Source organism: Talpa europaea, assembly GCF_964194135.1.
Source record: "Talpa europaea genome assembly, chromosome: 13".
In the NCBI taxonomy this organism is placed as follows: domain Eukaryota; kingdom Metazoa; phylum Chordata; class Mammalia; order Eulipotyphla; family Talpidae; genus Talpa; species Talpa europaea.
Genome location: NC_140080.1, coordinates 70920749 through 70938457, shown reverse-complemented (window position 1 = coordinate 70938457; position 17709 = coordinate 70920749). Strand labels below are relative to the sequence as shown.

At 36.6% G+C, this 17709-nt stretch overlaps 1 protein-coding gene across 2 annotated transcripts in view; it reads left to right on the top strand.

Annotated features, from left to right (window-relative positions):
* Positions 1–17709, top strand: part of RPRD1A (regulation of nuclear pre-mRNA domain containing 1A) — a gene marked incomplete at both ends in the record, with an annotated part of 65415 nt that overhangs the window by 29221 nt on the left and 18485 nt on the right. The window contains 5 exons of one of the 2 annotated variants that reach the window (XM_084252151.1): positions 1942–2048; positions 2128–2225; positions 5559–5685; positions 5792–5967; positions 7170–7472. In XM_084252151.1, the coding sequence (XP_084108277.1) occupies positions 1942–2048; positions 2128–2225; positions 5559–5685; positions 5792–5967; positions 7170–7229 (568 nt within the window). Of the gene's footprint in view, positions 1–1941; positions 2049–2127; positions 2226–5558; positions 5686–5791; positions 5968–7169; positions 7473–17709 lie in introns of those variants that run through there. The other variant, XM_084252150.1, reaches the window with a different exon arrangement.

The following is a 17709-nucleotide window of genomic DNA, read 5'->3' as shown; positions in this document are numbered from 1 at the left end:
GTGAACTCATTATGCCCTTGCTCCTTGTCAAATTTGATTCTCTTCCAGGTCTTACTCTCTGGATGAATGTCATCTCCATCTATCCAGATGTCCACACAAGAAATTAAGTGTCATCTCTAACTTTCCTCTCTCTTTCATCCCTATATTCATGTAGGGTAGTACCTGTGGTTTCCTCAGTTCTTTAGAAATCTTTCCACTCCAGTTAGGATATCATTTCTCCTGAAGATTAAGTCTAAAGTCCTGAGCAAGACTTAAGATTTTTCTTTATGGGCCTGTCTCCCTTTCCAGATTCCTGTCTCTCATTTCTTCCATGCATATACATGATAATCTGTATTTTAGGCTAATCAACTTCTTTTAATTCTGTCTGTCTTAAGGCTTTTTATACATGTTGCCTCTCTCTAGAATTAATTTATTTATTTTTAAAGATTTATTTATGTATGCATACAATAGCTGGGGTACAGGCCAGAGATGGGGGGGGGTGAGAGGATTCACCAGAGACAGAGTGGGGAACAGAACAAGCAGACTGACTGAAATACACTGCTGAGGGAAGCAGCGGGCGAGACAGAGAGGTCTGCTTCGCCGTGTGGATTACACCCTGGCCAGCTGGGGATTGAACTCATGCTGCAGAGGCTTCGGATTGCTTCATAGTGTGGTACTTAACCCCCTGAGCCACCAGGGAGGCCCTCTCCCTAGAATTCAAAAAATAAACCACAACATTTATTAACTGCATACTATATGCTAGGCCCTGTGAAGAAGTAATAGTGAGGAAGACAAAGTTCCGTTCTAGAACAGCTTATATTTCAGTGGATGATACCAGTAATAACTAGTTAGAAAAGTGAATACATATTTTAATTTCAGAAGTACTATGAAAAAGCATAAAGCAGGGAAGGTACTAGAGAATATGATGTTGCTCAATTATATAATCTAACAAGGTGACTATTTTCGGGAGGCAGCATTTGAACAGACTAAAAAAGAAAGGGCAAAAAGAATCTGATTCTCTGGGAGGAAAGGAGTCTAAGTAGAGAGATTATTTGGCAATAACAATGAGACAGCTGTGTGCTGGACATGTTTGAGGATCAGCAAGAAGATTTTTTTATGGGATAAGATATTAGGGGGATATGCATTGAGAGTTAGCCCAGAAACAGAACATGTCCACTTTGTAACCCAGGATAAAGATTTTGGTTTTAATTCTTGTTATGATGAGTAGCTCTCAGAAGATGAATGCAATGTGGTGTGATTGACATTAGTAGGATACTTAGTGGAGAATAGAGTGAAATAGTAGATAGAGCTTGGGAGGCCAATGACAAGACTTAAAGAAAAAAACATCAGCAATTGTGTTAATGAAGGAGATAGGAAGTGGTTGGGAGTTGTCTTGTCTTCTCCTTCTTTCTACATATAATCATCTGATGGCAGATTAAAATCACTCCCTCAATATCCTTCTAACGCTTCTTCAAATGGGCCAGACCTTTCTTTTATTCCTGTCTTCAAACTTTGTTTTCTTTTGTATCATTTATAAATAATAGCTACCATAAAGCTCCATTTGTGTCTCCAGTGTCAAATAAAGTGCTTTGATCAATAAATATTTGTTAAATAAATTAAAAATCACCCATTAGAAATCTTCCTTAGCCTCATGTTCAGTCCTTGTTAGGCTAGAAGCATCTTGTTTGTAAACCCTTAACTAGCCGCTGTTAACACTTTCACAGGTTTTTGTATTTTTTTTTTGTTTGAATAGCTTAGCTATTCGAGGAAAGCAAAGAGTATGTCTGTCTTGGTCACTTCACCCTTTAACTGCTGGTCACATAGTGGTGCTAAATATATGTTTGGACAGTTCACCCCCTATTCTCCCTCACCCCCTCCCCCCAGATAATAAATATCTGATTATATTAAAAGTCATTATTACCATTTTAATAGTACTATGCACTGTTGATATTTTTTCTTTAGTGAAACTGATGAAAGTTGTAAGAAGCACCTTGGACGAGTGTTATCTATTTGGGAAGAAAGGTCTGTTTATGAAAATGATGTATTAGAACAACTTAAGCAAGCTCTGTGTAAGTATATAATCTTTTTTCATGATCTCATCATTAAAATGTATTCTTAAATTAATACTCAAATGTCCTTTCAATTCAGATGGTGACAGGAAGCCTAGGAAGAGAACTTACGAACAGATAAAGGTGGATGAAAATGAAAACTGTTCCTCTCTGGGATCTCCAAGTGAACCACCACAGGTAGAAATATTTTTCTGTTAAGAGAATCTTGTTAGTATTACTTATGTGGTCACCATGCTTTACTTCAGTGTTTTAACTACTGTAAATTGGATATAAGAAAGAAGCTACATAAGCGTATCTTATTTTATGGTTACTAAATTGCTTATGTTTAATGAATTATGTTGTATACCATATGTTAGGAAATCATATTTTGAATAGAAAGAGGATTTCTGATTGCTGAGTATGATTAGATATGGTGAGATAGCTACCACTTAAAGTTTTCTTGTTAAAAAAAAAATTAAATAAGACTTCTGTTGTACAGAACAGCTGTATCTCTATTCCTAGAGATAAGCACTGCCTTTTAATGCACCTTGCTTTTTAAAACAGATTTGTATTTGTACAGTTCTGTGTAGTTATATTAGAACCATGTAATTCCATGATAGATGGATTAGAATCATTTTAACACCCATGCCCTCCCTGATTGGTATAGTGTAAACATTACTTAACCATCAGATGAATTCTAGAAAGACAATTTTAACTTTTAATTACATGGACATTGAGTCTTAAAAATTCCTCCTTCTATGTTTCAAACATATAGGAGGGACAGATAAAATTAAAAAGGAGAAAATGAAGACATAGCCATACTCATAAAACAAGGTAAATATCTTTGTGGGCTAGAAAATGGTATAGAAGCACAACTCAGTGTGTGATCCAGAGCCTGGTTCCTGCTGAGCTTTGGTCCAGAAGTAGACATGGGTTGCTAGAAATTAGTATCCTGTAAGGCAATAAGAACTCAGAGCACTCCAAGGGAGATGGAGACTGGGCTCAAACTTACTGCATGAGACCAGAGGTTGGGTGGAGCTCTTTTCTCCATGACTAGAGCTTGAAAGAAAGAGACAACTAATTCCTGCCTAGAACTGTGGATTTACATCAGTCTTAATACTAGGGAGGCAGAAGGAATTTTACTAGGACATTCAACTAGGTCCTGAGGCTAAGTTGCAGGAATGCTGAAGCTCACATGATCACCATAGACATGAATCCATGAATAGAAGAGTAATAAGAACATAACATTTAGAATAACCAGACACTATATGGTAATAAGGTAGAGCAGAGAATCATCTCTGCCCCATTATGATTTCATGAACAGGGTTTTTCACCTGAATTCTAGATAGAGGCTCTGATCTTCTTCCACTCTTAAATGAAAGAGTAATTTTTGGTTGTTTTTCTTAGGTGTATCATTGAGTAAGATTATTCTTTAGTAGTTGATTAAAATACTGCTGCTCTTCATTTTATGACCATTTTCAGATTAGTTGTGCTTTAAATTTCAATGGTTCAACCTTGTAGTCAACATTTTGTTTAAATCTTTGTAAGAAAAGTTAAGTTCTCTTTGCAGGATTGAACTCATTTTATCCTTTATTAGGAAGTCCTTATAGACAAAGACAACTTTGTTTTCTTATCTGATTCTTGACCCCAACCTTGAGAGCTTAGAATTAACTCATGTAGAAATGTGAATGTTGGGCTTCCCTGGTGGTGCAAGGGGTTAAACACAGCACTGTGAAGCTATCCTCAGTCTCTATAGCACGAGTTCAATCCCCGGTTGGCCAGGGAGCTACCAACATGGTGCAGCAGACCTCTCCTGTCTTGCCCGCTGCTCCCCTCAGCAGTATATTTCACTCAGTCTGCCTGTTCTGTTCCCCACTCTTGTCTTTGGTGAATCCTTTCTCCCTTCCCCCCTCCCCACCGCACCTCTAGCCTGTACCCCAGTTCCTATGTGCATAAATAAATAAATCTTTTTTAAAAAGAAATGTGAAAGGTATAATGAGATTAGGTTGTAGTTAAAGCATACACATATTGTTAGGACCTTAAAGCCGGATTTCTTACTCCAGAAAATTTTAGTATTTCACAACTCACTAAAAAATAATATGTCAGTTAATTAGGGTACCAGAAGAAACAAACTGCCTGGTAATTGTCATTGCATTTAAGCTCACTTTCCTTGTAGAGGATTTATTTATTTATGCATAAAAGAGCTAGAGTACAGGCCAGAGGTATGTGTGTGTAGAGGGGGGTGTGTGTGAGAGGATTCACCAGAGACAGAGTGGGGAGCAGAACAGGCAGACCAACTGAAATACACTGTTGAGGGGAGCAGCAGGTGAGCCAAGAGAGGTCTGTTGTGCCAAGTGGGTCATCTCCTTGGCTGGGGATATTACAGTGACTGCAGATAGCTTCATAGTGCTGAAGCCTAACCCTTTGCGCCACCAGGGAGACCCCTAGAGGGGATATATCTTACAGTAGAATTATTTTTTAAAATATTGGGGTTTTAAGTATATATAATGAATTGAAAGCACACTTAGGGTAGGTTATTTCTTATTAGGTTCAGTCAGTCTTAAAATGTTTGATCAATTGCTCAGTGCTAGACCCCAATGATAGCATTTTTTGTAAAGGGCTAGCTTACATTGGCTGCCAGTGTCATCCTAATACATGTACAGAATTAGTAATGTACTACAAATTTCAAGCATTTGTAATTTCTGAGTGTCCCAGAATGTGTTCTTACAGATTAAAAACAGAGAGAAAGAGAGAGGAAAAAGGTGGAATGAGAATGGATACTGGCAAAAAGAAAATTTGCTCCTTTTTCTTTGGAAGTTTATAAACATTATGAATTATGAAATCACCAGCACAGAATGCTCTTCCCTCCTAATTATAGCTGGTATGAAAATAGTACACCAAAAATATTCTAATGACAAAATAATTTTTATAGTAAGCTGTATATCAATATTAGTCATCATGTAAATTTGTAATATTTTAATTATTTTATGAATTAACTAGAATAGTTGAAAGTGTCATATTTAAACATATTCCCAAACTCCATTTCTTTTGTGCTTTAATTACATCATTTAGAAGTGGATTCTAGGAGGTTCTCTGTTGTGGTAGAAGTTGTTATTCCTCTTTGTCTTTCATCCAGTTTACTATTTAAAAAAAAAATATTTTCATATGCAGTGATAACAGGACAACTAGATCACACATAAAACTTGTATTCTCCAGATTGAAGTTATAACCTGCTTTCCCTTTTACCACTGAATGTGTTTGTCATCTAATTCAGTCATTTAATAGTCAGATCATCCATTGGCTAGAAGAGTGAACTTCTTAAGCTAGGATCATGGCTTGATTATTTCCAAAACCTAACACAATGTAGCTTCTTTTCCTTAATGTACAAAAGACATGGACTATCTTTAAAAACAGCTTACTGTAAAACTTGGAACTAGTAAATAAAGAGTAAGGCTTACGGACTAAACTTCAGTCTTTTGTGTTTGTTTAAGCTTCATTTATTTTGTTTCTGAAGTTGTACAACTTTTTTAGACTCTAGATCTCGTTAGAGCATTACAAGATCTAGAAAATGCAGCTTCAGGTGATGCAGCAGTTCACCAGAGGATAGCTTCTTTGCCTGTTGAAGTCCAAGAGGTATCCCTACTAGATAAAATAACAGGTAAGAAACGAGCGTGGGACCTGGAAATTTAGAGCTGGGATGAGGCACTAGCATATGTCATTGTTTTTATTTTTGTAATAATTTTATTTTTCTGTGCTTTTCATAGATAAAGAATCTGGAGAAAGACTTTCTAAAATGGTAGAGGATGCGTGTATGTTGCTGGCAGATTACAATGGCAGATTGGCGGCTGAAATAGATGATAGGAAACAACTCACTCGAATGTTAGCAGATTTTCTTCGTTGTCAAAAGGAAGCCCTTGCAGAGAAAGAGCATAAATTGGAAGTGCGTAACCTTTTCCTTTTATAGTGCTTATTTATTTAATTTATATTTTGGTAGTTTTTAAATATCTCACTGTTTCTGCACATTTTGCATTTTTTTGACATAGACCTTTTTAAAGTGGCCCAGGTAAGCATATCCTTGCATTAACAGGTTTGTATCCTATCAGTGTAAACCCTTATATTCTAGAACAAAAATTATAGGAAAATAGCAGTTGGTATAAAATCTGGTGTCAACTATAGTAAATTATGGTTGTGTTTATTTAACTTCTCCTGTGAATACATACAGTCTTTTTGGCTACAGAATTTATTGTGGATATTCTGGTTTCCACTCTCACTGGCCCCAGAAGCTCATCAGTTTTGCTCCGGAAGGTAGTCTTCAACTTACTCCTTTGTTAAACCTGGTCTGATACTTAAGACTGAGATTTCCCCCACCCCCACCCCGCCCATGCCACACAAGTGTACACCCCTAAGTAGAAAGTCATTGCTTCTCTACACATTGGGTGATAATTGATACTGTTGGTGAGCTATCTGGAAGTGTGTAGGTAAAAAAAAACAAAACAAAACACTCTCATATTGCTTTGAGCAGAGAAGCTGCTCTTAGGGGTGGAGGAACCAGATTTGGTTTCATTTAAACGACTAATTTGATGAGATCTTTCTTAAATTGTTTACTGCCAGGGCGATTTCTTTTTTTAATCTGTAGGAGATTTTCTAATTTGTCTGGATGCCTATATTTAGAGGCAGTTCTGTAAATTTTTAGGTATGCTGTAGTATACCTATATTAAGTTGCTTTTACTAATGTTTAGTTTTTGTTTCAACAGTGTCTGAGTGGGCCAAACACAGTTGCTGTTTCAACCTGTCAAAACAGTAACTTGATTAAATACCAGAAGCAGAGCTCTCCAACCTTAAATGCTTTTATGTTAGCTTTGCCCCTTTTCAGTTTGACCCTCCTCTCTGCACAGATACATACTCAGAGATAGTCATTGGCGCCATGCTCTGCCTTTAGAGAGGTTGTCCATGTCTATGTAGAAAGAAAAGGTGGAATTTTTTGAAAAGATACATTTCATAGTTAATATGTCAGTTTTTGATCCTGTGATGGAATTTCAGTATTAAACTTTGTTTATTAGCAGAATTAAGGGTAAGTAATGTCATACAATATATGTCTTCAGTCTTTTGGTTTCTTTAACTTGTATTGAGCTTCTGTTGCAGATATTGGACATGCCGTATCTTCTAACGATGTCATCATCATTAGCATATTCTTCCTGCTAAAAATAAATATCAAACTCCAAAGCCTGTATTGTCTCATGTTTTTGAAAATCAAAAGAAAACTGAAACTTTGTTATTCTACTTTATACTGCTCTCTCACTTAAATTGGCCTTTTGTCACTGGTTATAAAACAATTTATATTTTGAAATATGTGTTTGGAAAATAGATGAGATACCGCCCCAACCTCTCATTCCCCTGTACCTTCCAATCAGATTTCACAGTTGATAGTGTTAAGTGGTGCCTGATGATAACATTTGGCCATGTGTCAGAAGTTAAGTGCTATTTAAGCATTTAACACATATCAACTGATTAAATCCTATATTGCAGGAAATATTAATTGCCCCATTTTACAGATAGGGAGACTGATATACAGGAGATTAGGTAACTTGCCCAAGGACATACAGGGCTAGTGTATTGTTCAGAACTCAGGGAATCTGCCTCCAAAATGCCATAGTTACTCTTTGAATATAAGATTAAGGCAAAAACTAAAGTTATCTCTCCAACTCTTTCTGCTTCCTCCTTTCTTAGAAGTAATCACTGTCTTGAAATAAAGTGTTATAGGAACTTATATTGATGTGAATTTTATCATAGAGAAACCACCTAAATTATATTAAACATTTTTAATAAGTAAAGATGTATTCAGATTTCTAGTAAACAAGGAAGTTAATTCACAGAGCTCTTTGTAAAAATTATTATTTAGAAGTACACGATTCCTTTGTCAGAAGACATGAAAATGATTTGAGATTTGACATTGTTGTACCAAGTAGGTGGTATCACTTTGAAGTTGAGACTAAAAGGTCAAGATTTATGGTTATCTTTCCAGTTAGTTGATTGATAGTACTTAATGAGTCAAATAGTTTTCAGTTATTGTGTATCTTAGACTATCAACTGTGAGTGACCAGATATTGATGTCACTAATGGCTCTTTTTGCTTTTGTTTTTGAAAATGGGACATAAAGTATCAGTTAACTTAAGAATTGTGACTATTTCATGTTTCTTAAGGAGGCCTCTGTTAAAGCATTTGCAGTAAATGAAAATGTGAAGTGCTTTAAAAAGTTTTGGAAATATTACATTTTTGAAAGGTGACTAACTTTAGTTATTAATCAGATAACTGTTAAATAGACTTGTAATAAATATTTATAAAATCTATTTTGTAGATTTTTGGATGTCATATTGCACTATTCAAAAGCTGAAATTTTTGCCTATCCTCTTGTTCACCTAGCTTATTAGCTTGGAAGACACTCATGGATAGAGGAGTTAAAATTTTGACTTTGTTATTTCTGGAAAAGAGGCAGTATAGAGATAAGAAATTCTTCTATACTCAAATGTCTTTGTTGCTCAGTTTTGATTATTTTTTTATTACATGTTTGTTATAAGGAAATATGCTTTTATAAAGACCCCCTTAATCTCACAGTACATTGATATACTTAAAATTGCTAGACTTTCATAGAAAACAGATTTTCTAGTTTATGGAGTAGATTCCCAGAGAAAATTGGAAATTGCAATTTGATGGCTCCTAAAAAGGGGAGACAAGTTACTGTTCCAAGTTCTAGAAGTCAGGACCAGAAAGCTGTCAGCAGTGTTTTTGGCACTCTTAACATCAGTATATTAGGATCTACATCATTTTTAAAAAATGAGTGTAGCGTGTTCATTATGTGAATTGTTTATTTCAGTCTGTCCCTCTTAGGGTATTAGATTGTATCCACTGACTTGCCTTTATTACTTTTGTGCATTATAGTAGTCAAGAAAAGTTCTGCTGAAGTAGGTTTGTATAGTTGTGCAAGTTTATCTACAGAATTGATTCTCAACAGTAGAATAACATACCTGAACCAAAGGGAATATATGTTTAAGTGTTGATAGTATGCTCAAACCTTCCAAAAGGTTTTGCCCTTTTAAACTCATATTTAATTCTTAAATATTCACATATGTACATGGGAATGCAGTCCCTTTTCTATTCTAGAGTACTTGTCTTAACCATCTTCAATTATGTAGACTTTGTATTACATTCTTGGTGTTTTTCTTATTGATAATTTTAGATAATCATGATTATTGTGTATGTGCATTTTTACATTCTTTTCTTCCCACTTATTTTATACATATTTTACATAACTACATATTTAGTATTTTAAATGACAACATTTTACTCAGAAATTTCTTGATTTACCGGTCCTCTTTCCTGTTTTTTTGACACATTTTTTGCATTTGGGTCTGTCCCTCTTTTTGCTGGACAGTATTTTCTAGGTTTTTCAAGAGTGGTTACTTACTAGAAACTTTTTGTTTTCCAAGAAATTCAATTTGTATTATTTTAAATGCTTAAGGTTAAGTTTGTTTTGTGTGAGACAGTTAATGGTTAGAAGTTCCTAATTTTGTGTTTTTTAAATATAGGAAATAAGTAATTTAAATATATAGCACTGAAATTGCAGATTTAAAAATATTGCTGAAATTATTATTTGAATGTAGCTTTTTGATGGTTAATTGATATATCAAATTACAAATATTCAAGGACATAGTAAGAATGTGGGAGCATTAGGGAATCTTCTAGTCTTCATTTTTTTTATATTTTCCTTTTTCCATTGAAAACTTATGTACTAACTTAGAGTTTAGAAGTAATCTGATAAGATGGAACTGTGTTTTGTTGCTTTTTCAAAAAAGCAAACGTTACTAATTTCTTAATTATTTTATATTTCTTTTTTTTTTTGGGACCCTCCCAGTGGCCAGGGATTGAACCGGCGCTGCAGAGGCTGTGGGCAGCCTTGCAACCCAGCGCTCAACCGCTGGGCCACCAGGGGAAGCCCAATTTTTTTATATTTCTTGAAATCTAAACATCACTGAGTCTAAAAATTTTTAGTTAATTTATCCATCTTTCAGGAATCATGTAATCTTTTAATACACATATTACATGAAAATGCACATAGTCCATTTTCATCATAGTAAAACCTGCTTAAGCAAAAAAGCTTAGCCCTGTGTGGTGTGTTGGTTCCACATATTGTTTTGCATCCTGGTCTTTTTACGTAATATTTTACGTCCATCTTACCTTGTCACTGTTTGCCTTTTTAAGATAGTGTGTCATTTAACTGCTATATGTGTTCTTTATGGTTAAGTATTTCCTTTGCCTTGATATTATAAACAGTATTGCAGTGAGCTTGTCTTTAGTTAACTCATTACTCACATATATCATCTCTTGAGATAAACTCCTAAAGATGAAATTGCTATACATATTACCTCTCGGATTGCACTAAATCATGTCTTTGATAATTCCTATCTATCATTATCTATAGGTCTTCTCCTCTGGGCCATTTTCTCCTGAGAAAATAATGACAACTTTGTTGGATAGGTAATAGGGCTTATCTTTTCAAATAAGTACTTTACCTCCTATCTGTGTGATTGGGATCTCAAATTTGGGTCCTTGGCTATTTTTAATTCCCCATCTTTAGGCTCTAAAGGATGGGGTTGTAACAGATTGGTGTAAAGATTTTTAGTTGATTCTTACTGTCAGCCATAAGACCAATTTTATTTTCAGGAACTTACTCAGAAGTCCTGAGCCTATCCAGTGCTCTTTAAGAGGAATTGCATTTTTTTTGGTTCACTGTCACTTCATTTTTCCCATCTTTCAAAAGTTTCTTAACTCCAACTCCCTATATTATGTTGGTCAGATTGGTCTTTTAAGAAGAAATCATCAGGGCCTCCCTGGTAGCCAAGGAGTTAAGTCTCAGCACTATCACCTCAAAGGCCACCAGGACGGCCTGAGTTCCATTCCAGGCGAGAGAGCTAAACCCACATGATGCAGCAGATCTTTCCTGTCTTGCCTGCAGCCCCTCTTAGCAATGTAGTTCAATAAATCCGCTTGTTCTGCTCCCCACTCTGCCTCTGGTGAATTCTCTCATCCCCCCCCCCCCACCCCAGCTCTTATACACAAAGATAAATAAAATCTTTTTGAAAAGAAATCCTCATACTCCTGTCTAAGACTCTAATACTTTTCTGTTACAATTTTATATCTTGTTTTGAAAACTCTATATGGTTTATGAGATCACTAGTTATGAGTGTCCATTTAACCTTATCTTGCACCATCTCACAGGTTTCTGTTGTGCTCTTGAAGCACATGAAGTAAGTTCTGTTTTTTGTTTTGCTAATGACTAACAGAATGACTGGAATGCTTTTGCCTCCTGATTTTTACTTAACTGGTTCCTTTTTTCCCTTCAGATAATGTGTTCCTGTGTCACCTCTTCAGAATCCCTTTCCATTTGCTGTCACCTGCCATTTCACAAACTGCCTTGTCCTTTTCACACATTGTAATTTTGTCTTTTCTTCATTGCTCTGAGCACTACTTGAAAACTTGTGATCTTAGTTTCCATCGATACCTGCCACTAGAATATGAACTGCATGAATGGAAGAACTTTGTTTTTCATGTTTATTTCCTTATTCTCCATGCTGAGCAATACCTTTCTCCTGGTAGACAGTTGTTTAGTTGTTTTGTTTTATTGAGTTAATAAATGATAGCAGGCCTTCTTATAATGAGGGAATTATATGACATTTTTTACTGATGATTTCCTTTTATAATTTGATCAAAAAAAGAATATTGCTTTAATAAAGTGATTAAAGAGACTTGAAGTTTTGAAGAAAATTGTATCAAACACAATAGGTGAATTTCTTAAAAGTCATAATAGTACAGTTCAGTATTTTAATTTTAGAAAGTGGACCGGATGTTCAAGGACCACAGTTAGAAACTGCAGCTAAGCATTTTGAACAAAAGCATGAATAGCCATTTTGAAATTGTAAAATATCAGTTTACTCTTTTTTTCCTTTACACATTAACAGTGTTTGAAAGCATGAATAACATGATACTCAGCCATGCTAGAGAGCTGAGTTTGTTATAAGGCACAGTGCTGCCTGATGGAGGAGCTGGAGCTACAAGTGAAATCAATCCTTAAGACAGTGTTCTTTTACATAAAAAGAGGAAATTTTTTATTATTTATATTTTTTTACATCATTTTTCATTAAAAGAGAGGAATTTGAACTGTAATTGCCCTCTGCCTGGACCCCTCATTCATGGAATAGAAATAATAATGTCCTTCAAGCATTGTGATGATTAAAGAATTTATGTATATAAAGCAATTAGCACCCTGCCTGAGGTAAAGAAAGTGCACAATAACTTAAAACAACTATTTGTTGTTAACTATAGTGGTTTAGTATTCCTGGAAAGAAGTGGGATTGAAAAGTAGGTTGGAACCAAATTGTGAAGGGTACTGAATATTACACTGAGCTGACAGAGCAGTGTTGGTATTGCTAATGTTTGAGAACCTGGTTATAGTTGCTTAGTGGGTTCAAATGGTGAAAGATAGGCAATAGGGAGGCCAGATAGAACTTAATCAGAAAATTGTATAGGGTAGACAGCTTAGGTCTGAATATATAGTTAATGATACTGAGAAAATAAAGGGGGAGATGTGAGGAATTGTTGAGTCACTAATTTGTTAATTTGGTCTAGGAGTGAGAGGAATTGGATGGGCCTCCCTGGAGGTGCAAGGGATTAAGCACCACACTATGGAGCAATCCGAAGCCTCTGCAGCACGAGTTCAATCCCAGGCCGGCCAGGGAGCAACCCACATGGCTTAACAGACCTCTCCTGTCTTGCCTGCTGCTCCCCTCAGCAGTGTATTTCACTCAGTCTGCCTGTTCTGTTCCCCACTCTGTCTCCGGTGAATTCTCTCACTGCCCCCCCCCCCAACCCCTCATCTCTGGCCTGTACCCCAGCTCTTGTATGCATAAATAAACCTTAAAAAAAAAAGAGGAATTGGTGAAAATGAGATTTTGAAAACCATAGGGCAAAATGATTTTGGTAATCATTAAAAGGCTATAAAGTAGAGAGCTAGTTTTATGGGGGCAAACGGTGGTTTTATGTTTAGTATTGGTAATAATCTTTTAATTGTAAAAGTAGTACTGTTAGGGGGAAAGGATGTCCTGAGCTAATTCCATGCAGGCTTTGTGGGCTCCACCCCCACTCCAGACCAAAGCCATCAAGACATTGGGAAAGACAAATGCCGTCACCACCAAAGGGAAGGTGGCTGGGACCTGAGGGTGGAGTTAAGCAGCCAGGTTGGGTATAAAAACCAGACACGTGGGCCTTGGGGGGCTCGCTCTGTCGCTCGCCTCCTGGCTTCACGGCTCCTGGCTCGCGGCCAGCGCTCAGAGTGCCATTTGAGATTCCAGATCAGCGGATTGGGTAGGATGCATTTAAAACTTTGTCTCCCACGTTTCTCCCTGAGCTGTACATTTCCTCATTTGCCCTTCCCTTGTAAATAAACCTTTTATGAACCTTTTGTGTGTGCCTGCAGTAGAGCATTGATGAGTCCTTTTAAGTGCGCCAGTGAGGACCCACAGTCAGGCACCCCGTCTTGTATCGGGGCAGCCCTATAACTACCACGTTCCTCATAGTTTAGAGACCATTAAGAACACACATAGACACCACCTAAAATCTCATCATCCCTTAATCTTTGACAAATAGAGTCATACATTTACTGGAAACATTTCCACATGATTATAAATACTCTAATTTTTTCAGAGATTTATTTATGCATACAGGAACTGAGGTGCAAGCCAGAGGTGTGGGTGGTGAGAGTATTCACCAGAGAGGGGGGGGCGGGGAGGGGTCGGGGAGCAGAACTGGCAGATCTACTGAAATATGCTTCTGAGGGGAGCTGCGGGTGAGGCAGGCATGGTCTGCTGCGCCTTGTGGGTCCGTGCCCTGCCCAGGGATTGAACTCATACCATACTCACACTACAGTGGCTGGTGATAGCTTGATAGTACTGAGACTTTAATACCTGTGCCACTAGGGAGGCCAGTTGTAAGGATTTTAGCCCAAGAATTTCTCAGATTTTACTCTGAGAACTGTTTTAACAATCATACGTTAGCAAATTCTAGTTTAGTTTACATAAGCAAAAACAGTCATTAAAGAATATAATATTCTTCACAGGGAGCTTGCTGGTTTTACTTTGTTTTGACCTAAAGATATATTGATGTTATCTATGCACAAAGGAGGGCAAGGTTTTGTATTTTTATTCTTGCTTTTATATGCATTTATTTTATGTAGTATTTTTTTCTGGGCCATAAATTTCTGCTGCTTTTTTTTTTTTTTTTTCCATTTCCTCTGTAAAACCTTTCTTCTGCGCAACATGATTCTGGTTTAGGAACTGCTTGCTCTTTTTCAATAAGGATCATCTCAGTGTGGCAGGGAGAGCTCATACACAGGTTAATTTGACCATGAGCTCTAAAATTTTGAGACATATCGTGGGGGCTTTGGTAACCTGAATGTGTCAACTCCATTGTGACAAGTGGCACATATTCTGTAGAGTGACAGTCTTTAGATGAGTTGGGCTTTTCAGATATGCATATCCTTAATGACCTGGGCAGTTAAGATTTGACCCTCTTGATTTACATGACTTAATAGGGTTTCCTAGGTCTTCTGAGTAACAATCCATAACCAGGTCACCTCAGGCCACTTAAGGGAAGAGCAGTCACCAATTTCTAAAGAATGTGTCTGCAGTTGCAAGGGCTGGGTGCCCATTGTTTAAATCTTTATTGGACTCCTTGGTCATTAGGGTGTATTGAAAGGCTGGTTTACCCTCAGGCTGCAGATTCTTGCATAACTGCCTCACAGAACAGAAAGTCAGTTTTGACTTTGAAGCCCTTGCAAGGTATCTTTGCTTTGTTCCTTTCTGGGCCTGGGAGGGGTGATTTCCAGAGCATTTATGTTAGCTGTACAGTCACACTGTTTTGCAGTCAACTCTCCAGAACTCTCTTTATCCTAAAACACTGAAACTTAAAAACAACTTCCATTACCCACTGTCCCCAACCCTGACAGCATTTTTCTGTCTGAATTTGACTACTTCAATATAAGTGAAACCATGCAGTATTTTCTGTAGTGTGACAGGCATATTTCACTTAGCATCGTGTCCTCTATGTTCTTCCATGTTAGAACATGTTACAGAATTATTTTACTTTTAAAGGCTAAATAATGTTCTATGGTATATATAGCCCATTTTGTTTTCCTACTCATCTGTTGATGGACATGTGGGTTGCTTCCACCTTTTGAATATTGTAAATAATGCTGCCATGGGACTGGGTACATAGCATATGTCTCTTTGTGTCCTTTTAAGGCTTTTGGGTATATACTCAGAAGTGGGATTGGTGACTCACACAGTAATTCTATTTTCAGTTTTTTGAGAAATCACTGAACCGTCCCAACCCACCACTGGTAACCGCTATTTTTTACTTTCTTAGAACAGTGTCCAAGCTTTGTTTCTCCACATCCTTGCCAACAGTTATTTCTATTTTATTGATAATAGACATCCTAATGAGTGTGAGGTAGACATCCTATTGTGGCTTAATTTGCATTCCCTAGTAAGTGATGTTGAACATTTCATGTGCTTGTTGGTCATTTGCTTATATTAGAGACTAGACATATTCAAATCCTTTTTCTAGTTTTTAATCAGGCTGTTTTTTTCTTGTGTGAAGTTAGTGTTTTAGTTTTACTTGTTATTAGAGCTTGGAGATACCTAAGACATCTAGTACTGGAAATTATTTTTTAAAATTCCCCAGGTGAGAGAGACAAATTAGCTAATGTTTGCTTGAATGTTTTTTATGTAAATGGAGCACAGTTTTGAGAGTAGTCTTTTCCATTTTATATATAGTTGATAGAAATTCGTTATATACTTTTTAAAGAAGATTCACAAAAGTACTTGTTCAAGTATATATGTTTGTTCAGTATATGCACAAAGCTTGGACATTGTTGGTAAGAATGTAAAATAGTGCAGTTACTGGAGGTGGGATGAGAAGGTACGGTGGTTTCTCAAAAAACTGAAAATAGAATTACTGTGAAACATTGATCCCACTTCTGAGAATATACCCAAATATATACTCAAACATATGTGTGTTTTTCAAATATTTGTTCAAATATATGCACAAATATAATCGTGCATGTACACACACATTTGTGCATTAGAAAAAATGTGGAAAAATACCACAATTAAGGAATGGAAGACAAAAATCACAACCTGCTATTAATGTAGAATGTATACGGTGAAATATAGACCTCTTAGTTTTCTAGACCACCTCCTTTCAGATGAGCTGTGTTTGTAAAAGACTTATGTCCTTTTAATGGTGTGTTAGGAATCATTTCTCTTACTATTTTTGCTTTCTGTTTCTGCTTGTTTTTGAAGCAAATGACAGTCATTCAACTGTCAAAATAAAGGACAGAAAGTCATGAAGAATAACAAGTACAGTACAAGTCCTTGCGTGTCTGAGGGTAGCTTCCCTTTCTGCTCACCCATGAAGGACAGATTGGCCTAATACGCAGTGCTTCGGTCTGTTTTTAATTTTGTCTTAGCAACCTTTTCCTCTGTTCTACACATTTCAACTCTGACTGGAACATATAGCTAGGATATGGACACTTCATTAACTTTATTTGTTATTTGATGTGCCCTTTTATTAGGAAGGCCTAAGTTGCCTTTTCATTTTTGCTTCTGAATTTTTTTAGTTTCTTCGTAAGTTCCTATTATATGTATATTGTATCATCTGAGTTTTTCTCTGTGTTCACCTTTTCTCACCATTTTTCCTCATTTTCGTTAAGTCTATTCATGGGTTTTGATGCTGCTGCTGCCGCTGCTGCTGTTTTGTTACACACTTATTCTTATATAAGGAGAACTCTGTGTGTCCAATGTAAGATTATTGTCTAATGCTGGAGGTTGTCTTGTCAGATTTAATTTTTTGCCTCTCTGTGAAAGAAGTGATTCGTTGTTGCATCTTGCAACTTGAGGGCAAGTCCAAGGCAATCTGTCTGAGGAGATGTTTAGTGCCAGAGTTTTTTGAGTTTACCCAGTTTGCCCAGACCTTTGTGGGACCTGCCTCTATTAGGTCAGAACACCCACCACAACACCCAGCACCCATTTATTTGGTAATTGTAATCCTTGGATTCTCTTTATGCTATTGGGAGTCCCAACAGGTGAAGATTGCCAGTGCCCTTAAGTACTATAAAAGTAGTTAAACCTCCAGAACTTGCCTAAGTCACTGGGAGTTTGGATCTATTTATTTTACATGTAAAATTCTGTTTAACTACTGTCTGCTGTTTAGGAACCTTAATAGGAGCTTCTTCGTTGGTTGAATTCTTACATTTTTGTTACTGCCAATGAGTGCTTAATGCTTTTTCTCTCCTCAGTTTTAGATTATTTTTCCTAACCCATGGATTTAGGCTAATGTAAGGAAATATAGGAAAGTAATAGGCTCTGAGAAGGAATCAAAGGATCTTTTCAGTAGGCAAAGTAGATAGTTACAATAAAACTGTAAGCATCATGAAATTTTCTGTGATCCCAACCCTGGCCTACTAGGCAAGAGAACAAAACCATCTTCACTGGCTCCATCCTGTATGCAGGTATCTGAGTCCTGAAGTGAAAGCTGGTCTTTCAGATAAACAAAGATTTAACAGAGGGCACCC